Source organism: Anticarsia gemmatalis, chromosome 2 (assembly GCF_050436995.1).
Source record: "Anticarsia gemmatalis isolate Benzon Research Colony breed Stoneville strain chromosome 2, ilAntGemm2 primary, whole genome shotgun sequence".
In the NCBI taxonomy this organism is placed as follows: Eukaryota; Metazoa; Arthropoda; class Insecta; order Lepidoptera; family Erebidae; genus Anticarsia; species Anticarsia gemmatalis.
Genome location: NC_134746.1, coordinates 2,508,226 through 2,525,161, shown reverse-complemented (window position 1 = coordinate 2,525,161; position 16,936 = coordinate 2,508,226). Strand labels below are relative to the sequence as shown.

The window sequence follows — 16,936 nt, the reverse complement described above, 5'->3', positions numbered from 1 at the left end:
TAACTTTAAATGTTTTCTGCCATTGACATCGTAATTTACTCGAAATTGAACTCTATTTAGTCACAATGTGGGCAAAATATTGCATTGCAGTGCTTTAAAGTAAGCTTCGCAGAAATAAGTATCTATTTTATAATGTGTGTCGCAATGTAAGCATTTCACAACGCCGCCGCCTCTGTATCAACAACACCTACATGCTACCATTACGTTTTAGAAGATGTTTATTTTGCTGGACCACAGGCGTGTGAAGGCTGACCGACGCCGGCCGAGCGTTGTAATACAGCCTAATTCCTAATATTCATGTGCAAATTCGCACGCGTCTCTTCATTAACGTTAATAACATAATTGCCTGCAGCAGTCACGATTATTCATTTACATTTATTATGTGATGATTATGCATAATTACGCACTGCAACTAAATGTTAAACATTGCTTAGTAAAGTCTAATAATATAGGCGTGTGCATGTGATCTCATAATTATTGATAAATACGCATAAATGCAATTTTTCTATTTTTTGCGGTCATAATTTAATTTAGGTAATTGTCGGTTATTTTGCATGTTTAACTTCATAATACTAACGACAAAACCGAGTAATTTAGTGGCATTATATGAAGTTCCTTGGCTAGCCGGCTGTAAAAAAGTTGGTTTCGTGTCTCGACTTGTGTATGCTCAGGTAAATTTTATTATTATTAAAACGAAGGCTGGGTCGTGGGTTCAATTCTTGTAAATAAAACAAAGGCATGTTCTTTCTATTATCACATGTTAAAAGACAGACAAAGTGATTATGTGCTAATTCGCGTAATTTGCATTACTATTGTTTGCCGGTAATCTTCGGTTAAGCGGATAACGTTGAATGACTGGTATTGGAAGTCATTAGAAACGTTTAAATAGACAATTATAAAACAAGCTTATAAAATAAACCTGTGGTTTCGCCGAATTTATAACACTTTTACTTTATCAGGTTGCGTGTTCGTATTGATAACATTATCTGATTGTTTTGTTTTATCCGTCATAATTACGAGTTTTTACGTAAAGTGCTGCTTAACCACAAGCAGTGTAATTTATTCCACACATGAGCTCAATTTGTTCTAGTTCTATGTTACTAGGAGTTAGTAAACCCCCATCTGAGCCGGTAAAAGTAAACCCTACACATAACTGCACCGTTTAAAATGCAGTTATCCAATATTGTAATACACCAGTTTGTTATGACTAGAAAGCAAATTGTACGTATCATGCATTATCGTTTATCATTATCACATTTAGGTGTGAAATAGCGCGTGATTCTCACCTGAGTTTGGTTGCGCTTGTAAATCTACCGCCGTCGACATCCCATTCTTTTCAAAGATGCTTTGCACATTCGCACAAGTTCCCTCAGAGTCACCGGCAGATGCGACGCCTAACAAACAAGAAGCCAACAGTAAATACAATATTTGGCTCCTCATTCTCAATCCGAAAATCGATTTTTTGTTAGGCGACAGTTTATCACAACAACACTCTTTCACAGCCATGTTCGCGACGACTGAATGTTTAAGTGTAAAACAATATACACTTTTATAAACGGTTCATAAATTAAGGTACGCGTAAATGACTTTATTATTAAAAACTTAAGAAATTGCGGTACTAAGCACGCAACACGGACGAAGCGCGACGACTCAACTGCGATCCATGACGGTCGCAGCTCGACTGCGCCGACAAACTGAAGTGAGCCGAAAGCGGCCGACAAGCGACATTGCCAAATTAATTAAATATTAATGGCTGCTGTCACAGAATTCTTACATAGAGTAATTTTCATGCTGTTTCTTCACTTCAATATTATAATATTTAGTCTAATATTATACAATATAATATAGGTTTAATCCTTTTAATTCTGCTGCACTAAATTATGAGGCAATACATGTTAAACGTTTGACAATTATTTTAGGCTTGCAATTTGTTTTATGACAAATAAGTTCATTGGTTCATTACAGTTCAAAATACCACTATCGACCAATAGTTTCCTACTTTCACAGGAATGTTTGATCTTGGATTGGTCATTATTTATAATTTCATATTCTCAGAAGTATTTTTTGACATTTAACATTTCCAAATTGAATTTGACACAATCAAAATAGACGAAATGTTATTCAATCATCGAGCGCACGTACAGTGTTTTTAAATAATATTTTGAATAAGTTAAGTGAAACTTCAGTGAATCTATATTTTATAGAGTTCATTTTTAAATATTACAAAAGTTACTCGTGTGTTTTTGTTGTTTATTTTGTATAAACATTTTACATAACCGGTAACCATGAGGATATATTTGTTAAAAAGTGTGTCGCGCGCGATAGGCGCGAGATATTATTCAACACCGAATTATAAAAAAGTTACGCACTGCATTTTCGACATGGATGGACTTTTACTGGGTAAGTTATGTTCGAGTTCGACCTTCGGAGCAATTGTCAATGTTATTGGATCGCAAGGTTATATACCTATACGGTCATGCTTTTACATAATTTAAACAAAGTTATGCGTGTATCATGAATTAAATGGAAACATATAATTTGAAAATTATAAGCGGGTGTTAATGTTGTAAATATTATTTCGAGACAGCTGATATTTCAAAACCCAAAGTGGAAAACAATTTCTGTAAAAATTTCAAAGCTAAAATTATCGCATTGATATTTTATTCATGCGCCTACAGAAGTATGTCATTGTTTAAAATTCTTCACAGCAATAAAAATACAATAGTATTCTTTTAAACCACAATTTAGTGCCATTAATTTTCTGGCTTGTTATTCTTGTGTTAATTTTTCTAGATACGGAGCAGGTGTATAAGAAAATGATAACACAACTATGTGCAAAGTACGGACACAAATATACGGATGAGCTGATGATGAAAGTCCTTGGTGGGACCGAACAGCGGCTCTCAGAAATCCTGTGCAAAGAATTGGACCTACCGATCACACCTACAGAGTTTAGAGATCAATTGTTAGAGCTTGGAGACACCATGCTTGCCAACACACCTTTATTAGATGGTATGTAAGAATAATAAATTAAAATAAGACTTGTCCATCCAAAATGTTATGGTTTTCAGCTTTGATTTAAACTACACCCAAGTTTAGTGTCATTTAAGTTGGAAATGTGTGTTTTATGCTTGTTCAAAGGTTACTCTATTTGTAAGACAAGGAATGTATTAGACTTATTATTTATTTATATTTAATCCCAGATATTATGAAGATACACATCTATTAGTCCTGTGACTGTTATAAAAGAACAATTAGTGGTACTAAAATGTCTACACTACGTCTAAATTCTCAAGTTTCTAATGTCCTTATCATTTTTGGCAAGCTGCTTTACTTTCGCAAGATAAAGGCTAATTTAAATTCTCTGGTAACAGTTTAGCAAACATTTAATATTTTCAACATGTCCACTTTTTATTGTTCAACAAACTGCAATTGGTGTATAAAATACAAATGTGTATTATACTTTTATCTTTCCAAGTACTTTGTATTATCAATGATATGAATGTGAATGAAGCTTGGCATTATTCCATAATTGACTAATAGCCGTTTTAATTGCCATGGACAAAGTTCGTCACACATTCTCAAGCATTGCCGACTACATACTTATAACAAAAGATTACTTAATTGGGAATATACCTACTTCATCCTGTGTACTTTTTTTCCTTCTCAAATAAAGGCTAACTTTCTGGCCACAATTTTTCCTGTATATTTTGAAAAAGTATTGTGTAATCCTTTAAAGGACAAGCTTTTCAATAAAAAGGAAGCAAATCTAATTTATATATATCTTATTTCTTTCTGTATTTTCTTAACATTTTCCTATGCATTGTGTTATTCTTTCATAAGCCTCAGCCTTGGTCAGTCCTATCAATACACTACCCAAGGTTTAAGAAAGTTAAATAAGTATAATTCTGTACTCTAAATGGTAAAAAATACTAAAAGTGTAATAGCATTTGGCTACTTATTTTGGACACAAAAATTTTGTACACCATGTACATAAAATACAGATTTACATAACAATAAATGGCTTCCATATGACTAATTATAATTATAATACTGTTACGCTTGGCTATCATCACTTGTTTAGTTGCCATGCAACGTCACATGTTACATCTAGAATGTCAAAGATAGGGAAAGTAAATTATCTTTATCAGTGTTATCAATACTGGGTTCTTGATAGCTTAGCTCCTGTGAATTTATGTCAATATACCGTTTCAGTGCAGTTCATTGATAAAATGATTATTTTATGTTTTGCTAGATTTGTACTTGCCTTAAAAATTTTACTAATATGGCTCTGATGACAGTCTCCACCAATTTTGAAGTATAGTTTTAGAATGGATAGATTACTAAAGAAATTTACATTTAAATTTGATTAACATTCCCTTATGGAACATACCAAATACACTATTTTGTAGCATAGTGTTTATTCACTGTAAATATCCATTATACAAATAAATCTATTGCCCGGAGCCTTTGGCCTAGAGGCTGATTGACTATTTCAACAACAATCTGATTCCTAATTTATAGTAATTACCGAACTTAAACATAATAACTTCGCAAATTACACAGCTTAGCTGTTATGCAATAATTTGCACAACTAACATTAAATCATTAGCACCATGGAGATAGATCGTGCCAATTTTTTTAGCGTAGCCAAAAGTAGATAGGAAACACGTGTGAATGCGCCGGCGCACGTCATCACTAAAATTATACAAGCATAGAATAAAATATTTAGTGTTGCTTATATCTGGCTAATATTAGAAACTTCCATGATTTTGATATCATTGAAAGATTGAGATACGAGATCATTTCCTATTCTTCAGCATCTAGTTTCGGTCACGATGGATCATTAATTACCCTTTTTTGTTATGCAAATAATAGGCAGGATCTAAAACCATTTAATTCTAAATGCAATAAGCAATTGGAACGCGCGTGGCTTCAGTTCTTAGACAGTCATCACTCAACTACAATTACCCAAAGATGTAGTCAAGATGACGTCAAGAAAGTATGTCTGATAGTTCATCGTAACCATTACGAGAAAGTACTTGTGCAGGATGCCTACCAGATAGAGACAAACCAGGATAATACCATAAAAATACTCCACGAAAACTAACACCAGTATACTTACTTCTCTTCAGGTGCAGAAAGACTAATAGTCCACCTCCACAAAACGAAGGTACCCTTCGCCCTCGCAACATCATCCAGTGCCAGATCAGTGGACACAAAGATAGCGTCATACAAGGAGCTGTTCTCATACTTCCATCATATGGTCATGGGCAGCACGGATAAAGAAGTCAAGTACGGAAAACCACATCCTGATATCTTTTTGGTTGCTGCTGCCAGGTTTCCTGATAAACCTGCGCCGGCTAAGGTGAGATTGATTTTTTTAATTTTATTGTAAATTGCTAGAGCAATATAAATAACTTATTAGATTTAGTAACATTTGTTTCGTATATGATTTCTGATCGAACATCCCGAAATCTCGCTTTCCCTAAGGTATTCAGTAGAATTCCAGACGACGTAATAATGCCGCTACGTCTAATTGGTTTGAGAGATCGGTCGTCGGCCGCATTGCTGTTAATCAATTCAATAATCACAATCTGTTTAATGAGCGCTGAATGGCGCTGATGGCTTATATTCCAGCACTGAGTTAAGAGATGTGATGATAATGACGATCTAACCAACCAGTTTCGGCAATAGCAATCACTTTGCCTCATAATCAGACTAATGGCTTTTGTATCCAATTTACGTTTGCAGAGATCTAATTTAGAATTTTTAGGAACGAAAATAAATAGATATCTAAATATTAAAGTTATTTTTTGTGTTTCCAGTGTCTTGTATTCGAAGACTCTCCACACGGTGTCACGGCAGGCGTGAAGGCTGGCATGCAGACCGTCATGGTCCCAGATCCACACCTCGACAAAAGACTGACTACCCACGCCACGATAGTGCTGCCATCTTTAGCCAAATTCCAACCGGAACTTTTCGGACTACCCGCTTTTCAGTGATAGGATGTGATGAGTGTTTCAGGAGCGTTTTTTCTTTGATCAACTTTATTATTACGATGTTGCTGACTGATCTAAATATTTCTAATTTCTCTTCCGAAGGGGCCAACAGTGATGGCTTATGAATACCTAAGATATGCATACTGAGATATCTTTTCAGTCCATCAGTCCATGTATCAGACACTTGGTACCTACTAGTAATTAATTAAAACATGATTTATTGCACAAAACTGTTGAATACATTTTGAATACATTTTTCGTTATTCAGATAAGTTGACAAAAGCTTGTTTGGAAAGTTCATGATAGTAGTAGATCTATCATGAACTTGGATCAATAAATTTGGTATACATAATATATCAATTTTCAAAGGCAAAACGCTCTTGATTGTATTTTGTTGAGGTATGTCTTTAGATGATAATTAGATCAATTTATTGATATTTGAAAAGGCAGTGATGAGGTCAATACATCCCATCAAAATAAGTATAAAATTTTGATAAATTAGATCATAACCTTTTTATCAATCAGCAAATTGAACAATATAGAAAGTTGTGATCAAGTAAAGGTATAATTTAATAACTGCCATATGTTGTCACTGATGGCACAAGAAAGCCAACTAAAGTGTTATTACTACATGGATATTATCATTACATGAAATAGTATACGGGAATTAACTCGAACAAACATTTTAGCATAGAATGGTTGACGTTTCTGCACAAGTTACACAAGTCATGGTCGCAGGCAGACTGGTGTGGTGACATGTTAATTCCCGGATACTATTATACAATAATCATGCAACGCGAGAAACTTAGGATTATCATTACAGGAGTGTATAATGCACATAGAAGTAGATATAAATGAAGTACAAATAGAAAAGCAATAAAGCCTTCCAATAATATATGTAAATCGTTTTCCATAGAGATACGTAAATTAAGTTGTAGTACTTAAATGTTGCCAGTTATCTTAATTGTTGTAAATGTTCTTGCAATACTGGTTTTTTATCTGTTTGTCTCCGTGTACTACAGTCTGTGGACGTGATTTTATGTATAATAAAAAAGTGTTATAAAAAGATCAAAGATTTATAAATATTAATGTATTGTTTTATTCTCTTAACAAGTAAATTGTTGTAACCTTTATTGAACCTTATGGCTGCTACACACAGTACCGGCAGCACGGTCCCCAGCCGTGGCCGATGGGGATGCCGTCGGGTTGTTACGCGGCTTGCTGCTGGCGTCAATTGTTTTAAGCATTCGAACGGTATTGACAGACCGCGCGGCTCAAGCATCATTTGTAGCATCCATTAGGCGGAAGTTCCTTTATACACTCAGCGGCAGAAAAAGTGGCCCAAAGCAAAACTACGATAAAACTTTTTAGAATATCAATATATGGTTATTATTTTGGCTATAACTATTAGTTAAACAGTTTATACACAAGTTTAGTTACAATTTACACTAAATAGTCGTAATTTTTAATCAAAAATGGGAAAAATTAAAAAATACAGCTTTTGTCGAAATCGCTTATTGAAAGTTTTTGCAAAAACCTAATTCTGCACCAAAGAAAAAATCTAATTTATACCGCGTGTTAACTCCTCTAGCATTTATGGTGACCTGCATGCATTCTGGCATGCTTTGGAGGATGTTTTAATTACTTCTTGAAGAATTTATCCCACACTCTGACTAGAGCGGTTCTTCGCTCACCAAGTGATTCTGGTGGGTTGGGCAGTGCACATACACTGTTTTTTAGCATGTGCCAGACATGTTCTATGGGGTTGATGTCTGGACTGCGAGCAGGCTAAGCCAGTTTTTGAATCCCGATATCAGCAAGGTGCGATTCCACAACGCGGGCGCTATGAGCGCCCGCATTAAACTGCATTAGAGTTAATCCTCCCGACCAATGAAATCCATAAGTGGTACAACATGGTCTTGGAAGATTTCTTCAATGTACCCGGCTGCTGTTAGGCGCTGATCTACGATGACAAGCTCCGTACGTGCCTCCAAACATACACCTCTCCATACCATAACAGACCTACCTTTGTAACTGACCGTCTGACGTGTTGTGTTGGGAAAAAACCGTCCTTAATGGCGTCTTTACACTCTCTCACGACCATTTGGTGCTCTTAATGCCACTCAGCACTCATCGGTTAACAAGAACTTGCTCCATTGGTCGATAGCCAATTCACATGTTTACGAGCAAATCGTAATCGCGCAACTCGATGGTGTCTCTCGAGTTCTGGTACTCGGGTTGGTCTTCCTGGCCGTAAATTACGTTCGTTTATCCTTCGCCTCATGTTCCGTTCACTAAGAATGACTCAGCGTGCCGCTTGAAGCCTCTAGCGAATCTCAAACGCTGTCAGAAAGCGGTTTCTCAGCACCTCGAGGTTAACAAATCGGTCATCTCTTGCGGATGTACATCATGTTCGTCCAATTCCTGGTCACCGCGTGTAGAGACCAGTCTCACGATACCTCCTAATCGCAGACCTTAAAGTGGTACGCGATACATTAAAAAATGCAGCCACCTCTCAATGGTAATGGCCCTGATCGGACAACAAGACCACCTAAGCCACTTGTTCAGCAGTAAGTGGCATCTTCAAATCTTTTCTAAAATCTAAATAGACCAATAATCAATAAAAATCATAAAGAAAATCGTTTCCGTGCAGCAATATTTCAAAATACAGAATTCAACTGACCTCTCGAATCAACACTGAATTCAGTTCTAACACACATTGTTAGAAAAAGTCATCCGTCACTTAAATTAATCTGAAATTAAACACTTCATAACACTAAACAGATCACTTCGCAACTACTTACAACAATATATCTTTCATATATTACTTAATTTGTTTACAAATTCACGATAAGCGCTTGGGCCACTTTTTCTGCCGCTGAGTGTATTATTATTTTATCGCTTTTTTATACTATTAATTATCCAATGGGTTATCCATCACTTATCCGTAAGATGTTAAACTTTCATAAAACAGTTCAAAAAGTAAGTATTCTCAATAACAACATCCATTAGGTCTTGTACTAAAAGAAGGTACTATTGACTTTGTCCAACACAGAGACAGTACAGGCCAACAAAAAAAAAAGCTTTCGCTCTTGCCCACTTCTACAAGTAGTCTATTTTATTTATTCTTCTCTCAAGAATAAAATAAAACATCATTGCTAATGACTAATATTTATATACATAAATAAAACAATAGATCATAATTTACTTTATAAGTTGTTTCACAGCAGACAAGACATCATTAGCGGCCAGGTTCGTGAGGGTAGCACTGCGCTCAACACCTTTATCTGAAATATATACATTTAAATAATTATTATCTAATGTCATGTGGGCAAAAGTCCATTGAACTTTGAGAAACAAATGAAGGTAACTTATGTTACATATTGAAAATGTTTATGAGTTAAAGTAACAAGATTATTTTTTCATCTTCACATTACTCTGTGAAAGGAACCATTATATTTACAAAATTCTATATGTGATTAAGTATGGTATATTTAATGGTATGTCAAAAATATCAAAATGATTTATCGTATTAAGTTATCTAAATAATATGAGCCAGAAGTATTTCAGTATAAAATGACAGTAATACAACTATTTAATTAAATACAAGAAACTAATAAACCAAAGACTATATAAGTCATTACTAATTAATACCTATTATACACCTAGAAAACTATACAGTTTATAAATAAATTAATGTAATACTTTATTTAGACAGGCCCTTGACGAAGGACAATATCTGGTCAGAAGACATGCCTTCCAAGTTATGACATGATTCAAGTCCCTTTGCTGTAAAAATTATTAAATCAACAAAGAACTACACAATATAGTGGGTCCTTCAGAATGACTTTCATCAGTCTTTTTTAGGCCTCTGTTGAAGAACTTAAACTGAATTTTATTCATGTGTTGAAAACGAATCATGCCTATTTGTTACATTGTTTATGGTCCTATATGTACAACATTCCCGTGCAAGAGTAAGTAGGTATATTGCTATTATTTTTTGGAAGGCTTTTATGACACTTGTATTATCTACCTACTGAAACAAAATACGTACCGTAACGGGCATAGACGCACGGCTTGACGCCATTGCACTCACGAATCAGTATCGGGAAGGTAGGGTTCTCCTTCTTGATGTTTACATAGTGCTTCTGAATGAATTCCCTGAAAATCGATGATGTTTTAGAAACAAGTTTGAGGTTATATCACTGTTTATGTAATCAAACATCTTACCGTACGCCCTCTGATGGCTTGCTGGTCTGACATAAATGAATCCTCAATTCTCTGATAGCACCACTGAAGCGGACTGCCATTTTAATAATTTGTTATTGACCAGAAAATGTAAAACGACACAGTCCAAAATTTTCTTGAACTCATAAAATGTCAGTTTGACAGTTGACAGATCTAGTTGCAATGACAATTACTTGTTACGTTCTAAAACATAGTCACTATATTTTTATTATTTATTTATTTAACCAGTTTGTTTAGAAAGAAGTTAATATTTGATAACTTAACATCAAACTCCAGTAGACCAAGATATCTTGTAACCTATGCAGTAATAGCCATCTTTTATCAAATACTAGCTGACCCGCGCAACTTCGCTTGCGTCACTTAAGATAATCATAATTTTCCCCGCTTTTGTAACATTTTTCACTGTTACTCTGCTCCTATTTATCGTAGCGTGATGATATATAGCCTATAGCCTTCCTCGATAAATGGGCTATCTAACACTGAAAGAATTTTTCAAATCGGACCAGTAGTTCCCAAGATTAGCGCGTTCAAACAAACAAACAAACAAACTCTTCAGCTTTATAATATTAGTAAGTATAGATAATACAAAGTTAATTATTACATAGGAGAATTAACTCCTTAATCAACAGGTCTCAACCTCAATTCTCAGGAGCATGTAGATCTAGAAAACTGATATCTAAGGCTTATTTATTTTGTTATACGCCATCAATATTAAAAGGTTTGCAAACTAATAAATCAATGATAACAACTCATGACCTGCGTATAATAACCAATTAACTGTCTGGGTCGCGTTACGGATTTCTACAATAGTCTTGTTTAGGTAGGCATTTCGTGTTTATATTACCATATCAAAGTATATGGTGATCAACGCTGTCTCTAATCAGCACGTCAATTTTAAAGGGTCCTTTTAGCAAAACATACAGCTATAAGTTTATCATCACAAGCTGAAGGTAGTCTAGTTTAAGAATAAGTTTCTTGAAAGTTGAATGAAGTATAAAAAGGTTTCCTATAGAAAGCTACAATTCATTTATTATTTTGATAATTGGGTAATAAGTAAAAATCAACATTTTAATTCTAAATGAAAACATAAATTATTTATTTAACAATTTAATGTAATACTCAATACATCAATTTCATCTTTTGTACATTAAAAACTAAGTACCAAACACTTTAATTATGATTTTAATATTTAATGTTACGCTAGAAGCAACAGCACTTTTCTAGTAACTTTAGAGAACTATGAAAATTGAAAAATTAATTAACATTGTGATATAAAGAGTGACAAAGAACAATCCTAATGATCAACTTTGTCATTAAAAACCTGCCTTTTAAAACGAATCGACACAATTATTATGATTAGAAGTATTTATTTTAATTACAATAGTTCGTTAAAATACTGTGCTTACCTTTTGAATAGCAGTAAAATAAGTTTTAGAAATTCATTAATCACAGATCACGCTTATAGTGTCATATTAATTAAGTTACTACGCACATCGACTTGTACCTACCATGAATTTCAATCAACAAAGCAGAATATCTTCCGGGATACATTCGCGATCTCAAGTGATCTAATAGGCAGAATGATTGTTGTCATCGCCTTACATAGGATAGTTACACACTAAAGAAACTAACTCTAGCGTCTGACGTTTATATCATCTACACTATTTCTATATTTACTCACTAGATGGCAGGCCAGTACCTTGAGGTCGCGATCCAAAATGGGATTAAATTGTATAAGAAGAGATATAATACGCTAAGATTGATCAGTTAATTCCGTTGCAAGGCCTTATGTTTGACTATGGCCTTCTATCCCATAAGGCTACCGCCTTAAAGTAGGATAGATTAGAAAGTGCTTAGATATAGAAAAGTCTCGTATTGAGTGTACACTTGATAGTTTGTAAATCTATATTTATATGAATTTGAAGTCTTCGACACAAGTACTGTAGAAACTAATTATTTTTGACTGAGTGAGAGTAAACAAAAGAATACGTATTTAAAAAAAATGGTTTTGATATAAAAATATTAGATAATCAGTTTGTACACAAATGGTGGCTTTCCGTTACAGTAGTCTCATGGATTCGTATTAAGAAATGTAAGGTTTTATTTCAAGTGAAGTGCAAAATTCGCTAAACGTTTTCAATTTTAAAGTACTAGTATTATCTCTCTAACATTAAAATATAATCATCTACAATCCTTTGTGATTACTTTGAACATTTCAATTGTTATCTCGTGATTAAGAAATAACATTCCACATGGGAGAATTAATAGTTAGAACACAGACTCTATATTGCACATTTATTTATGTCAAAATTGCACTTTAGCCCGAACACATAATAGTAGCATTTAAATTATTAGTCTGGCAATTCCAACTACAAATAAATGGGCAAATACTCAAATTGGTTAATCAAAATTATGCCGATTTCAATATTCTAGCGTTACAACCGCCATGTCAAAGCTGTGAAGCTAAAAAAACTAAAACAGAAAAATCTAAGCTTGTAATAATTAAAAAAATGTAATATCATTAATGTGTATATACATATTTACATCTTAAATTTTAAACGGCATACTATTCTATAACGTAAGAGAACCATGTAGAGATATTCGAAGAGACAATTTATAGAATAACTCTTATTATAAATATCTTTTAAATTGAAAAAAAAATCCTATCGTTTTATACCCGACCGGGTAATAGGAAATGGGTCAACAAGAAATTTTATCTAACGGACGAATAGTTTAAGAGCTATATACAGTTGAGTGAAGATTAAATAATAGTGGAAATTTCAATTGGCAAGAGAAGTTATTATAAATTGACAACACTCACGACACAGCCGGTGTCAGGAAACAGAGGGGTGTGTAAAACTATTGACACTAAACATATAACATATCGGACAAACATCGGAGACTAGAACTGTATGCCAAATGAAATTCCCATGAGAGTCATCGGGCACATGGTCGACGTCACGAATTAGTCAGCTACACAGCTCGAGGACTATGAGGAGGGCGAGCCACTCGACTGTACAGAGCTCGAGGACGTAGAACACGAGGCGTGTGAGCAGCAGTACCGCGTACGCGAGCGAGGTGAGCACGCACTGGAGCTGGTCATGCTCGGCGCCGTCCGTCTGCACGTACTGGTCGCGCGTCGCTCCGCGGTACGAGCCCGGCTAGCCCGACGCCGGCTCTAGCGCCTTGAGCGCGTCGGCGGTCAGCCCCTGCTTCTGGCACCACTCCACGAAGTCGTCGATGAGCACGGGCCACGCGCCCTCCGCGTCGTAGTTGCTCATTCCGTCGTCGATTTGCGTCGCGAAGTCTAGCAAAAGGTTCCATGTGTCCTTTGGTATGGATCTCTTGTGATGCTCCTGGAATTTAATATTGACAATAGAATTTTTATTCCAAAGTATTTTACTTCAAAGAATATTTTGAAATGAGCAATTTTTTTTAGTAAGGAAAGAAATCCTATAAGTTTCTATGACAATATTATCTTTGGCCTAATATTTGTCATGCATATGAGTAACCATTCAGGAAAATATTAGTGTTATTTAAAATGAATCCCTTTCAAGTGTTATAATCATTACACATAGTTATATTTTACATATTGAGATTACCAGTAATCTGGGACGCCTTTTTAACATAGGGGTAGACAGAGACCAAAGAATGCTACCTGGTATAATCCTTACAAACTTTCCTTGCCTCATTCACATACATCATCCATTATTAAAAATCATCCTTATGAATTAACTTAATAAGTAAATAGAATTTTAAATACAATGCAATGTAATTCAATGCAAGTGTTACATGTAAGGTGGCCTGAATAAATGACAGTCAATACACAGTGCCAGCATGTTTTGTATGTAGAAATTATTACATACTGTTGTGTTTCAACACAATGTTGATTTAGTTGTGTTCATCTAATTACTATGTAGAGTTATGTAATGTTTGTATTTAATGCGCTACAGCTACTTACGTTTTATAGTGCCTTACTTTTTAAGCAAGTTATTTATAGTTTAGTTTGAGTATTAAAAATATATACTTTTGTTTGTCTTGTTAATTTTCTTATATTAGTTGTTCTCCAGTTGTTGTGCATCAAGTATCATTAATGTAGTAATTTACACCAGAGCCATATAATTATTTTGAGACTAACATGTACCCTATTTCCAACTTTAAAATTCCTGTATCAGTCCTATATACTCTATAAAACCAAAAACCTTTATCAAAGATGGATTTAACTGTTCTTGTACTTGTGACCAATCCACAGATTAAAATAATAATATTATTTGAGTATTTTTTTTTTGAGATAAATTCTAAATTATATAACACACATGATAATCCCAACTAAAACATCAGTTTATAACAACTCATTGATTAAATGTTCAAACAATATGTCTTATCAGTCATTCACCACTCAATGTTTAATAGTAAAATTATCATAATCCAAGTTTGTACACAAACTGATAAGCCTCTTTAGCCAGTTATCTGTCTGAGATTTCTCAGACAGATAACTGGCTAAAGAGGTAAGATTTAGGAAAGAAATGTCTATGGGTGTGAGGAGTTTCAAATGTAGAAACAAAATATCTATGGTTTGATGTTATTTTTATTCAAATAAGTAGAACATTGACCTAGGAAAACAATAGTAAATATCTGAAATACTTCAAGAATTAATTGAAAATAGACTGGCCGACATGGGACTTATTTATGGCGAAAAGTGGGTTTATTTCATACACCTCTGCCTAAGCTTTCAAGTTTAATTATTTATGAAAAAATTAAGAAATCTGAAAGCCATGAAAAATGTAATAACACACTACCTACATAATTTATATTTCTGGCTGTTCTCTTTCATATGAAATATTATAACACAAGTCTTTATTGGAAAAACCTACTATTTAATTCCTTAATGAGAAAAACCCAACAAGATAGAAATGTGGATGAAAATGTTACTCATTAGGAGTAAAACTTAGGTGATACAGTAGTTGGAAATAAAATGCACTCTTTCAATGAATATGGCCTTTAGATTGTGGCTAACCAGGTTGTGGTTTTGTGTTACCACAAGTATGTAAACATAACAATGTTTACATATAAATACTCAATAATAGTTGCTCTATTTACTATTTTATAAATTCTTAAAAAAAAGTAGAAGGGTAGGGAATTATGAAATATGTTTCAGAAATCAGAGGAACTTATCCACAATAATAAAGACTAATTTGTTTTGGTCAAATTTGGAATTCAGTGTTAATAAATAAATTATGATCAATTGACTACTGATATAGGGATATCAGTACATTAATTCTGATTGGATATTCAGATATTTACTGGGATTGTATTCAAAAATATATGTTAGTATAGTATATTATATACGTAGTTGTTGTATAGTAGTTGATTATCATACAATGTCATCAAAAATTGACCTCAAATAATAAATATTTCTTGACGGAAATACCCATTAGAATAAATCTTATAATATTATTCTAGAATATTGTAAAGCTTTCTTTTGCCTAGTCACTAAAGTTTATACCTATTGAAAGTCTATTGGCTAACAATCTAGGTTAATTGTTTTATAAATGGATACATACCGTAAGAAATTTGCACCATGCATCTAGGAACTTAAATCTCCCACGGAGCACAATATTCCAATAAGCTATCGCCATATCCAAATCCAGACCCTTCTGTCCAGGATTTTTAGCATAATTAAATGTAAAGTGATAAAAGTCTTTGAACTTATTTTGATCTTTTATCTCTGTCTCTAGTGTTGGTAATTTTGCTTTTAATTTCTCTATGCTATCCGCCCCAAGTTCTATCAGGCCAGTTGTAAACTCGTCTTTGGTAAATTCGCACTGTACGGCCGCTTTACATTTCCATGCTATAATAAGAACTAGAATTGATTCAGGGCTTAAATTAAGGTCTTCTAAAAACTTCATCACACCATCTACTGTGATCTTGTCGTTCTCCTGCTGGTCTTTGTACTTCGTGAACAGTTGTTCCAGCTTTTTTCTGTCCACAGACGCCTTCACAGGGTCCTTGTAGTACGCATCGGGGTTCTGAAAGTAATTGTCACTCGCCAGGTCCAATTTCCAATCGTTCTGCGACAAACAGTATATCGCCGTGCTCTCGCTCGTCTGCGTAAATGCGACGAACTTTTTAACTTTGTCTCTCTGTGACGATTTTAATTTATTCTGTAAGAGAATCGTACGAACGTCATATTTATAACCTTATTAGTGCTTACCTGTCATTTACTTTACGTATTATAAAACAAATTGGACGTTTCATTTTTGTTTGAGTTCGTTATTTTGATGTGATTTGATACATATTTAACACGATTACTCACCATTTTCGTGAATTTTTATTTGTTTCTAATGACTTTCACTGTTATTTCGACATCGGAACCAAAGTGAAATAACAATCATAGACAACTTTCTAATGTTGTAGTTATGAAAAAATATTTTACCATATTTTTGGCCCTGTGCAAATTTTATTATTCTTGCGGTTCTTAGCCATCAGTAATGCTTGATATATGATTAATAATAGACCTACATTATTTATTTATTTTCTTTGCAATTTCAAGGCAATTTTGGGAAACTCTCTTCCTAAAAGGCACATTTATGAGATTCAGTCGTGTTCATATTAATATCACCCCCGATTTTTGGAATATGTAAGTCTTATCGTAGCAACATCGACCGATTATATCATAGACACAA

At 34.1% G+C, this 16,936-nt stretch overlaps 4 protein-coding genes across 5 annotated transcripts in view; 1 reads left to right on the top strand and 3 right to left on the bottom strand.

The window, feature by feature from the left end:
• Positions 1–1,680, bottom strand: part of dlp (glypican dally-like) — a 109,240-nt gene extending 107,560 nt beyond the window's left edge. The window contains exon 1 of the mRNA XM_076124102.1: positions 1,287–1,680. Within this exon, the coding sequence (XP_075980217.1) occupies positions 1,287–1,506 (220 nt within the window). The 5' untranslated portion in view covers positions 1,507–1,680. The remainder of the gene's footprint in view (positions 1–1,286) is intronic.
• Positions 1,681–1,999: 319 nt separating this feature from the next.
• Gs1l (pseudouridine 5'-phosphatase-like Gs1l) lies at positions 2,000–9,011 on the top strand. The gene is made up of 4 exons (XM_076124079.1): positions 2,000–2,400; positions 2,794–3,012; positions 5,136–5,368; positions 5,829–9,011. The coding sequence occupies exons 1-4, from the start codon at positions 2,286–2,288 to the stop codon at positions 6,003–6,005; spliced, it is 744 nt and encodes a 247-aa protein (XP_075980194.1). The 5' UTR covers positions 2,000–2,285; the 3' UTR covers positions 6,006–9,011.
• Positions 9,012–9,161: 150 nt separating this feature from the next.
• ND-B8 (NADH dehydrogenase (ubiquinone) B8 subunit) lies at positions 9,162–10,399 on the bottom strand. Its single transcript, XM_076124091.1, has 3 exons — positions 10,233–10,399; positions 10,057–10,163; positions 9,162–9,289 (listed from the first exon to the last, which is right to left on the bottom strand). The coding sequence occupies exons 1-3, from the start codon at positions 10,310–10,312 to the stop codon at positions 9,207–9,209; spliced, it is 270 nt and encodes an 89-aa protein (XP_075980206.1). The 5' UTR covers positions 10,313–10,399; the 3' UTR covers positions 9,162–9,206.
• A 2,331-nt stretch (positions 10,400–12,730) lies between these two features.
• On the bottom strand, positions 12,731–16,675 carry SCCRO (defective in cullin neddylation 1 domain containing SCCRO). 2 transcript variants are annotated; one of them, XM_076124068.1, is made up of 3 exons: positions 16,567–16,675; positions 15,815–16,279; positions 12,731–13,606 (listed from the first exon to the last, which is right to left on the bottom strand). In XM_076124068.1, exons 1-3 carry the CDS (start codon positions 16,567–16,569, stop codon positions 13,412–13,414), a joined length of 663 nt encoding a protein of 220 aa, XP_075980183.1. In that variant the 5' UTR covers positions 16,570–16,675; the 3' UTR covers positions 12,731–13,411. The 2 variants fall into 2 exon arrangements, with proteins under 2 accessions (XP_075980183.1, XP_075980173.1); XM_076124058.1 differs by having other exon boundaries at positions 15,815–16,414; positions 16,567–16,647.
• Between the last annotated feature and the right edge of the window lie 261 nt (positions 16,676–16,936).

Coding starts and splice junctions, on each gene's coding strand:
- ND-B8 (XM_076124091.1), bottom strand. CDS start 10,312: ATGGCAGTCCGCTTCAGTGGTGCTATCAGAGAATTGAGGATTCATTTA. Junction 10,164..10,232: donor AAGCCATCAGAGGGCGTACG/GTAAGATGTTTG, acceptor ATCGATTTTCAG/GGAATTCATTCAGAAGCACT. Junction 9,290..10,056: donor GTGCGTCTATGCCCGTTACG/GTACGTATTTTG, acceptor TATATATTTCAG/ATAAAGGTGTTGAGCGCAGT.
- SCCRO (XM_076124058.1), bottom strand. Junction 13,607..15,814: donor CATGGTGCAAATTTCTTACG/GTATGTATCCAT, acceptor ATTAAATTCCAG/GAGCATCACAAGAGATCCAT.
- Gs1l (XM_076124079.1), top strand. CDS start 2,286: ATGAGGATATATTTGTTAAAAAGTGTGTCGCGCGCGATAGGCGCGAGA. Junction 2,401..2,793: donor CATGGATGGACTTTTACTGG/GTAAGTTATGTT, acceptor TAATTTTTCTAG/ATACGGAGCAGGTGTATAAG. Junction 5,369..5,828: donor ATAAACCTGCGCCGGCTAAG/GTGAGATTGATT, acceptor TTGTGTTTCCAG/TGTCTTGTATTCGAAGACTC.